General features: G+C 39.3%; 1 protein-coding gene across 1 annotated transcript in view; it reads right to left on the bottom strand.

Moving 5' to 3' along the window:
* Positions 1–2136: 2136 nt before the first annotated feature.
* SPAST (spastin) overlaps positions 2137–10360 on the bottom strand; it is a gene marked incomplete at its 5' end in the record, with an annotated part of 28932 nt that continues 20708 nt past the window's right edge. The window contains 6 exons of the mRNA XM_010138410.1: positions 2137–3420; positions 5047–5087; positions 6979–7049; positions 8211–8290; positions 8975–9017; positions 9817–9896. Coding sequence (XP_010136712.1) covers positions 3298–3420; positions 5047–5087; positions 6979–7049; positions 8211–8290; positions 8975–9017; positions 9817–9896 — 438 coding nt within the window. The remainder of the gene's footprint in view (positions 3421–5046; positions 5088–6978; positions 7050–8210; positions 8291–8974; positions 9018–9816; positions 9897–10360) is intronic.

Genomic DNA, 10360 nt, shown 5'->3' on the forward strand with positions numbered 1-10360 from the left:
AGGCGACGGCGGGATCCGGGTGGCTGTTGCTGTCAGGCGCTCGACTGAAGCTCAGGAATGAAAGATACCGCCTGTTGCTGCTGCCTGCCACAAATTCCTCCTGTCGCTTTGCCCCGGGGGCATATGGTGCTGTGACCACCTGCCATGACTGTCAGCTCCACCGTGGCTGCTGCCACCTGGCCCAAGCCAGCTCCAGTCCCTGCGTGCCTGGTAGTTTGACCACGGTTTAACCCGCGCCGCACCAGACCCCCAAACCTTGAATATATTTGTTAATCCCGTGTTGCTGTTTGTTGTATAAAATATTGGGTTTGTCGTTATGAAAACAGTTTTAGTTTCCAAAACTCAGCTGAGGCCTCGCCCACTTTTTATCTCTTCCCTTTTATCTCTCTCCTAACCCTTTCCTCCTGGATCAGAGAAGGGGCTGATTGGAGAGAGAATTTGTCCTGTGGTTGAGCCCTGGCTCAGCCAAACTGGTGACACAGGACAAGGGACAATGAGCACAAACTGGAACACAGCAAGTCCCATCTGGACATACAGAAAAACTTCTTTGAGGGTGACAGGGCACAGGAACAGGTTGCCCAGAGAGGTTGTGAGTCTCCTCTGGAGATACTCAAAACCCACCTGGATGTAACCCTGTGCAACCTGCTCTACATGAACCTGCTTTAGCAGGTGGACTGGACTAGATGATCTCCAGAGGTCCCTTCCAACCTGCACCATTCTGTGATCAGAAGACTATTTAGAAAATAGCATAGGGAAGACGTTTAACAGTGATTGATGAACAAAATGGCACTTGGCCATGGGCTAAAAATCCACCAGCTGTGGGGCAAACCAATGTTGCAGAAAAAATACTGAGTCCTTATTACCGTGTTCTAGAAATAATTTATAGAGTTGTAATACATCCATTATGCAGAAAACACTCAGGGCAGAATATATAATGAAAAGCAGTGGTACCAGATGCAGATTCTTTTGACCAGAACTGGTTGTATGAACAAGTGAAAGGGCTGGTCCCTTTTCTTTCTGAAGTAGTAGCTCAGACTTCTGACCCTTTGCTGCATACTGGTGGCGTTTCAGCAGGTGGGAACTTCTACCTCTACATTTCAGGTACCTATCACATGCCAAGAGGTATGTATTGAAATAAATACATTTCTCAAAACTAAGTGAAGGAAAACGGTTTGATAACAAATATTTAGGAACGCACAAAACCATTAGTTTCACCATCAAAGTTCGCAGTTGCAAAGGAAAAGTTTACAAGCTTTATGAATAGGAAGACCAAGGGCCTTTCTTAGCTGTTCAGCTCTCTGGAAACGCTGCTAAAACAGTTACATACGTGCTTAGGAACTGTGAAGTCTGTAACAAATATGGATCAAGTCAGCCAGGAATCTCCAGCACTAGGGATGGTCTATGAAGGCAGAACAAAGGCAAAGCAAGCAATGCATAAGATTTAAGAAACTGAAATATTTTAGCATTTCTCACTTCTCTGGGAAAGTGAATCGGGGGAACAGAAGTCACATGTTTCAGTGACATCAGACATACCCTTAGAAGGCTCGAAGTGGTTTGGTTAGACTATTTCAAAAGGCATACTAATGTAACACAATCTTCTCTTAATCGCTTTTAATCTTAAGATCAGTTAAAAGCATCTCTGGTTCAAAAAAATCAGAATCCCCAACAATACTGCACCTGCGGGTGCCAAATGTTTGACACAGTTTCTGCTATGTAATAGCCAATACTACACAGTGAGCACAGAATCCTCTCTGGGTATTGCTATACTTACTCTGCATTTTTCAGCTAGGGTTTTTTTGGTATCTATATAAAAAAACGTATTATTTATAGTCAACTTTCAGGTGAGTAGTCCCAGAAATATTTTAGTTACTCATACCTATAAAAAGTAAGTTAAATGAAAACTTAAGAACAAAATTTTCTGATAAGACCAAAAGCAAACAAAGCTCGCCACTCATTTAGTTCAAGCAGCTGTAAACAATCTGCATTTCTGTAATATCACTAAGTGGGGAGAGTTGTCTTAAAGAAAAAAAACAACCACCCATAAACCTGCTGTAAGATGGAACTAGTGTTCTGCCTGGCGAACATCTGTGTTTAATCCACGTAGACTTTGTAAACAAGATGTCAGGCCTTTACAGGTAAAGGCAAAGATGTTTTCCTTTATTACAGTACTTAAAGGCTATCACTTCAGTGGTTTTTTTAATAGCTTGTCATTTATATAATAAACCAAGTATTTGTACAAAGATGCAGTTTCTTTTTAAAAAAGAGCAGTTGAGTGTTTCATACTTTAATAATATATAAACCGAAACATATGAAAGCTATAAAAACATTAATGTGTGCCATGTATTAAACATGTAGCCTCATATTTTAATGCTTACATGTGTAGATTAAAAAAATTACCACAATGGAAAATTTTACTTCCAATTATCATAAACAGACCAAAATACAGAGTATAAACACGTCATTTCTGAAACTTGACAATCAACATCACTTACTCTTTCAAACATCAGCTTGGCTCCAAGTTGTACACCATAAGCGTAAGCTAGCATTCTACCAATGGAAGTGTTACAAATGCATTGAAAGAAAATACTGCCAGTAAATGGATGTCTTAGTCTATTTCTTAATTTAGTAATTTATTTTTTAAAACTACGGTTTAAATTGGTTTTATAGGGTTGGGGTTTTTTGCTGTTCTGCTATCAAAGGTCCTCTTTAAAACTGTTCTGTGAACAATACAGTCACATTACAACTAAAGACAAATAATAACAGACCAGCTGCTTTTTACATTTTAATAATCGTAATTCCCCAATGCTTTTCTTTGTCTCTGCACAGGGAAATTCTTTTATTTGGCACGTTAAGGATAAAAAAAAGTCAAAAAGTGAACCAACGTTTACAAACATCCAATTGTACGTTAGTGGTTATAAGAAAGCCAGACATCAATGCCATGGCAAAATTAAAAACAGAAAGAAACAAACAAAACCCACACACAACATAAGGAAAATCTTCCAATGATCAATATCATCAGAGTCTTCTACAATAAGACACGTATTATTGTTCAAACCATAACCGGATTGCTAGGAATCTTATCTCAAGTCCTCTTGTGCTCTTACTTGGAGTGTGTAAATCCTCACTAAACGGCAAGGAGGCTTTGATGAACACATTTCACATTGTATAATTTTTTCTTAATCTCAAGTTTATTGCAGATACTTAAAGATCTGTGAAGTCCTGTAAACTCTGGCTGCTTTCCAGTAGTCTGCACCAATTGCTCCTTAAGCAGCACTTTGTTTCACTTCAAGTAGTGTTTCACACTGTGGTATCTCCAAAGTCCTTGTTCCAGCGAATATATGCTTCCAGGGTCTGAGGGCTCAAACTGCGCTTTATCTTCTTCAAGGACTCCGTGAAATCTGATAGTTTAATATTTCTCATCTAAACAAAAGGTGAAAGACATCAGGATCACAAGCGGTTTAGGTACTCCAGTTTATTCAAGCAGTCATTCAGTATTCACTTTTAACAAAGCATATTCTGCAGGTGCTTTATCTTGATACAGATGTTCTCAGTGTGTGGGGTTTTGTTTAGTTTTGTTTGTTTTTTGCAGTGAGAAGGGTCATGCACTGGAACAACCTCCCCACCCACGTGGTGGAGACCCCATCGATGGAGGTTTGGGCAGGCTGCTAGATAATGTCACCAAGGCTCCCTGTCCCGCAAAGGGTTGGACCAGGTGATTTTTCAAGGTCCATTCCAACCTGGGCTGTTCTATGACCTGATGAGAGAGTCATGTAATTTCAGACTATGACTGTGTTTAATAAACTCATAATGTCTGCCTTGTTATTTAATAGCCCATGGAACTGCGTTACCACTTACAATTTCACTAGGTGGTGCAAGCTGGTGCGTGAGGGCACAGAACTAAGTAGAGTAAGATGTGGGGTTTTTTTGGTTTTGAGTTTTTTTCTTTTTTTAAAAAACACATTTATGGTATACCTCTACATACCAGAGGAGTAAGGCACTGAAAGTTCCCTCCCTTACCACAGCTCTACTGAGACCATAGCGTGCTGTCAGCCAAGTAACCCTGACGACCTGACCCCTCTGATTCGATGCATGCCCTTCACCTGTCTGCTCAGGACACGGTTATAAGCAGGTATTTCCCATGTAGAGAAACGCCCAGACACGATGGCAGATAACCAAAGTGTGGGGAACAAGCCGTCTCATTATAAAAGCCATTGTAACATTACAACTGGAGATTCCCCATGCTTCTTTGGGGCTAGAGTTTATGGGCTACTGAGATGTTTTCACCTTCCTGTCACAAAACCTCCCAGCTTGTCACAGCCCTAGCAATGACCTAAGGCTAAACACAGAAAGCGACAAGGAATTAAGTTTTGCTTTACTTTCCCCTGCCTAACTGTCACATGCACACACACTTGAACAGAAACTTTTACATGCAGGGCCAACCCCCTCCTTTTCTTTTGATGTTTACAAATGCAACCTGTGCTGAAGAACTATTTTGTTTTGGCTTTAGGATGGTCCATGTGAATGAATGAAAGTATTATACCTATACAGAAACCTCTTTTAAAATCCAGCAGAGGTTCTCCCTAAGAAGACCTGCTTTATATAAAGACAGGGATGGGGGAGTGGAATAAATCCCTTGAAATAATACTTCTGGGAATGTTTGGGGGGAGTAACTGAGAAAATAAAAGCCAGGCCTCTAGCATTATCTGATAGGTAACAGATCAAGTTGCAGTTGAGTGTGGACAAAAGGATAGGACAGTCAGCTAAATCCAAGAACAGCAGAGAATTATTATTGGGAAAAAAGAGGTGCTCTTAAGCCTGTTAAACAAACTACACAAAGAACCTCAGATACCTGAGGACAGATTTTCTTCTCAACCACTATTTGTAAAGAATTTGCTTCAATCAAGATGTAATCAAAAAGAATAATACCCATAAAAATTTATGCTAGTTATTTTATACCATACTACGTGTGAAAAAAGGGAACTTAAAAGTTTCTAGTGAGCGTGCATTCTATTCAAAGCGGAAAATACAACTGCTAGAACAGCATACCTCACTGGCAGACATGTTCTTCACCTGTTCTGGTTTTAGTTCTGTAAAAATAAAGGAAGATCAGCGAGTTTCATAAGAAAACGTTCACTGCTTCTGACAACGAAAGTGTGTAAAAAGCACTTTTATTCTTAAAAAAACCCACAGCTAAAAATTATACCTCTCTGCTTCAACGAAATCTCCTGTACAGAAAGCTACGTGGTGTTTTTTACCTCCTTTTCCATTTATCGGCTGCTCAACCAGGCTGCTCCAACACTCAATTACTGCAGATACAGTACAAGGTGGCAGCAGAACTACTTCCTTCTTCCTAAAGCACGGGGAACAGCCCACCAGCGTAACAGAGCTGTCTTCCTCCGTATTATTCCCGGTACCTACAACTCCCCTATTCCTCAAACATACACAATTTTCAGGAAGCAGAAAGGTACCATGAGCCAGGAACACAGAAATAAAAGCAGGCAGGGCACACAGGAGCACTTCTTGCCCAAGCAGTACTGGTGGGATCTAATTTGCACATCCATCACCATTTTATATTTTTTACCTTGCTATTCTCTTACGGTATTAACATATTACAGCAAACCTTTTGCTCTGAGGGTGCAAGAAGAAGAATCCAGGCAGGACTGGCAAGGTTGACATTATTTTTTAAATGTTTTTTTAAATTGTTTTACATGGAAGCCAGGCGCAGGTGGAAGAAGTGGGTCTCCTCAAAACGGGCTTGCATGTGAAGTGATGTGTCAGCAAAGCAAAGCCTGCACACCTAAATGCATACATTATTAATTCAGCCACTCTAAATAAAGTCTTAGGAGACATCATGTCTCTTGTGAGAGCTATGTAATGCAGTTCTGCTTCCCAGTTATTATGCAGGATTTTGGAAGATGTGCGTTACAATACCAAAAAAGTGGGCAAAAAAGCGTTACCTTCCAGCAGCTGCTTTCAAAGAGAGAGTGCACTGGCAAAACAGCAGGATGCTGTAGTATTTTTTACTAACTTAAAAACACCACAATAAAACAAACACACCCACGAAACATGCATAGCCCTCTCCTCCCCATAAATCATCTAAGAGAGTTGCAACAATTTTTTCTTTTTTTTAAACCACATAATAGCCTGATACTACAGAACGCTTCTGCTGTGACTGCCTTTAGTACCTTTCTGTCAGGTAGGACAATGTATCAGCAAACAGAAAACTAACATCATATCTCCGAAATCTTTCCATCAAGTTCCCGCTCCTGATCTCCACTGAACAAAATCATCCCCTTTAGATGTGGCTATCAGACACGCAATAACCAGCTAGTAAACCAGAAGGAGGGAAGAGGAGGAGGTGTTAAGGTTGGGTAGTTTTTAGGGTTTTTTTTTTAAAAAAAAAAAGTATTTGTTTTGCATTAAAATTATATTTTTACAAAGTTGGAAATAGCAGAGGAAGAATAAATAAGTAAAACTCTACTTGAGTTACAATTGTCATCTGGATCACAATTCAACATTAAGAAGGTTTAGAAATAAAAAAAATTAAAAAAATCTATGCCACTCAAACCTTATCTTAAAGAGTCCCAAACCACAAAATTTCTTCTGTTTCAGTATTTCCTTCCTTTAGACTTGAGAGAGCTGCCCACTTTGTAAGAAAAGTAATGCAGTCAGAGATTGCTATTCAAGTAGTAATTTAGACACAACAGAACTGACACTATCCTAGGAAAGATGCACGAGTTAAAAACCCCATAAATCTACGAAAAACTCTTCACACAAAAATTGTCATTTCACGTGGTGAGCTACTGAAGGGTTTTGTATAAGGTAAATCTTATAAAGATGCTACTATAAGGAACAGACCTATTTAAAAAGCTTACCTTCAGAGGTTTTACAGTTACAAAGATGTAGACAAATATAACATCTCTAATATCAAGAGCGCTGAGTTTTTTCAAAACCTAAATTAAAAGCTATGCAGCCTACCTCGAATAGGGCCCAGCGCTGCATCCTTCGCTAATGCAGTTAAATCGCTTCCAGAGTATCCATCTGTCATTCTTCAAAGGAAAAAGCCAGGGAAAGAAGGAAGGAAAAAACAAAACAAAACCTGTTTCAAACCATCTCATTTTTAGTGCAGATTATTAAAATGCTACTTAATCAGAAGTACTATTTTTATATTGGTTTGCAAGTTTAGTACATCAGAAATACACTCATCCTAAGTGGTCTATATTTAAGTCTTTTCCAGATTAAATGTAAATATAGATATCCAAGTCCCAAATAACATGCTAGGAAAAGCAAAAAGGTGGCAATCAGCTAGGATTTGTAGATCAGACCTAAACTCAAGCACTTTTACTATTTCTCTTACAAAAATACCCTATCACTAGTCTGTCAGGCCTGAATAGGCCTGAGCTAGCATCTTCAAAGTTCAGAGAGAATTTATTCAGTTGGATTATACATCAAATTTTTGTAAAGTTACTAAGAGGCTGAAAAACGCAACACGCAGGAGCGTACTCACCTCTTGTGTACTACCACAAATAGAGATTATGGTACATCCACTAGAATATCTTTGAGATCTCACACTTGGTTTTCATTCCTTCCTGCCCTAGGTGCTTTTCCTGCTTTTTAGTTTAATCTCCTTCACACCATTACATTTTATTTCTGAGGCTAACAAACAGCAGTACTGTGTCAATTTCAATGACAAAAACCATAAAAACAACTTCGTAACAGAAAGGGCATTTAAGCCACATTTTCCCAATCAAATATGAAATTGAAAAGAATCTAAAATTCTTTAGTGCTCGCTCTGCTATGTTGGCAATACCTTCAACAAACCTAGCAACGGACGAGCAAGCAAAATACGCTTTTCATTTGAAACGCCTGCCAAGTTCAAAACCAGTACTGCTTCTCTGCATCAGAGAGGAGAGCTGGACTGCCTGGAGGACAGGTGGAGAGAAGAATGCCCCTCCCTCCACCTCGGAAAGTAAAGCACTGATGAGCATTTTCAACAACAGAAACCCAGCCAGCACAGATACATAAGCACGTATCAAAACACTTTCACACACCCTAACAGGAGGCCGACTTCCCCAAATGCATGCAACTCATTCTCAGCAAGTGTCGTCACTGTCTGATGATTTACAGTAGTTACATTTGAAATGAACAAAACAATCTGAATGAATGCAGTGGATGAGTACGTTTATTTGGTATAGTTACAAAATACTTACCTAGCCAGTTGTGCCAGCTCTTTTTGGGTCAATGGACTTCCTTGCTTGCTTAGAAGAGTTTTTAGCAAAATCAATCTTGTCTGTAAAGAAGATACATTTATCAGATGTAAAACTCAGCTCTGTGGTACACTTGAAATTCTGTTCCAACAACAAACCAACTTGTTTGGCAGGCTTACTGTTGTGCTTCACTAGCTTAAACTTGCCTACGGTGCTTTGGTAGGAAGACTGTACACTACTGTCTCTTCAGGGGAAGAGACAGGGATCTGGTTTTGTCTGGGATGGAGTTAATTTTCTTCACAGTAGCCGGTATGGGGCTATGAGATCAAGGGTCCAACTAGTTCGAGAATAATGCATTAGAATCCTCATCAAAAGCCCTAATATGCTGCTGAGCTCAAAAACATTATTTTAAGAAAGCTACTTTTATCTTTTGCAGTAAACACTCTTCTCCAGCCAAACATGCTCCTGCAAGGCCTACATCAGACTTGCCTGTGCCTGCCAGTAGGTAAGCAACATTTCCCTAGCCAAGAAATGCTGAGCAGCTACTACAGATTGGCTACTAACACATGTAACAAAAATGCAAAAAACTTAAAATAGTCGCCAGAATTAAAGTACAGCATATATGGCCAAGCCGGGCCAGAATTTAATTCACGTAATTGTAATCATCCACTAGGGTAAGGTAAGAATAGCCTATGAAATATATTTTATACTCTTTTTAAATAAAATTTATCAGAAAATGAAGAAAATGCATGGAAAACAATACTTACTTCCTCATTTGGTAAAGACACATATACCCGTTTGGTGAATCGCCTAGGAAAAAAAAATACATACATTTATACGTGCACGCTTCTAGAACTTTTTTGCACTCACAGATCTAACATTTGGTTTGATAAACGGCAAAATTTCACTAACATCATCACATTCTAGGGAGCAGAATTACAGATTAAAAAACCCCAACAAAAAACCACCACCAAACATACAATATTCACGAGCCACTGCTGTCACCTTACTCTTATCTGAAGTTATGAGACTCCTTCCAAAGAGGAAATGCTCTGCATGTAGAAATACTACTGACTGACTACCAGCAACAAAATGAAGCACCTCTTCACTGTACACAGAAAGCCTTTGGAATCATTACAGAAGTGTTTTATTTGTTCAGACAGTGCTGACATGCCTATTTTCCTCAATCAAAAATTAAAAGATAAGAAAGTAGAAGAACTTGTAGCAAAAAGTCCTAAGGCAAAGCTACAGCAAGATCTGTAATTGCATGGGATGTCAGAAGTGCAACAGTGACAGAAAAGAAATACTGGATATCACCAGTCAAATTTCTTCCTTCATCCTGTCATTAAGATCCAAATAATAAAAAAGCAACACTTTAGATGCAAGAGGGTTATAAAATGCTGACCTGGTCGCAACAGGTACTGCTGGTTTAGACAGTTCCAAGGCCATCATACTTGTGCAGATGTATCCCAAAAGAGACAGGCTCCTCTTTGAGGTGCCTCTTTTATTCCAAAACTTGTAACAACCAAAACACTAAGTAGCAAAACCTGCTCTTCAAAATGAACGCCATTATTATTGTATTCTAACAAAGGACGAGGCATTTTGATACCTGAGAACAGCATCATCAAGTTCCTGCGGCCTGTTTGTTGCTCCCATCACAAGTATTCTGTCTTCTCCAGAAGACTGCACCTATGTATCGCAGGAAAGCATGACAGCTTTCAGTGTACATCAAACAGCATTACAAAAAAAAACAGTTAGAGACTTGCCATGTATTCAGCACACTGATGGGAACTTAGTGTATACACTTTTTTTTTCCACGTGCATTTAGTTTTAAAACATTCTCTAGATAACTGTAAAGACAAACTATGAAAAAGTAAAACAAAAAAGATGGAATATAAACACAGGACACTATGCCGAAGTTATGTTACTTGAAAGAGTCTTTGAAGAGCACAAATGTTGCTGTGGAATTGCACATTACAATGCTGGAGAAAACTGAGGCTACAAAAAGCACTCCAAGTTTAGTCATCCAGAGATAATCAAGTTTAAAAAGCTACAGACCTTCTGCTATTACGGGTTTTAACACCAAACACTGCTTTGAAGCTTACGGAGAAGGAGAGAATCGAAACTTGCAACTAAGGTAAAGCCTGAACCGC

The sequence above is a fragment of the Buceros rhinoceros genome, unplaced genomic scaffold (genome assembly GCF_000710305.1).
Source record: "Buceros rhinoceros silvestris isolate BGI_N320 unplaced genomic scaffold, ASM71030v1 scaffold10496, whole genome shotgun sequence".
Lineage (NCBI taxonomy): Eukaryota > Metazoa > Chordata > Aves > Bucerotiformes > Bucerotidae > Buceros > Buceros rhinoceros.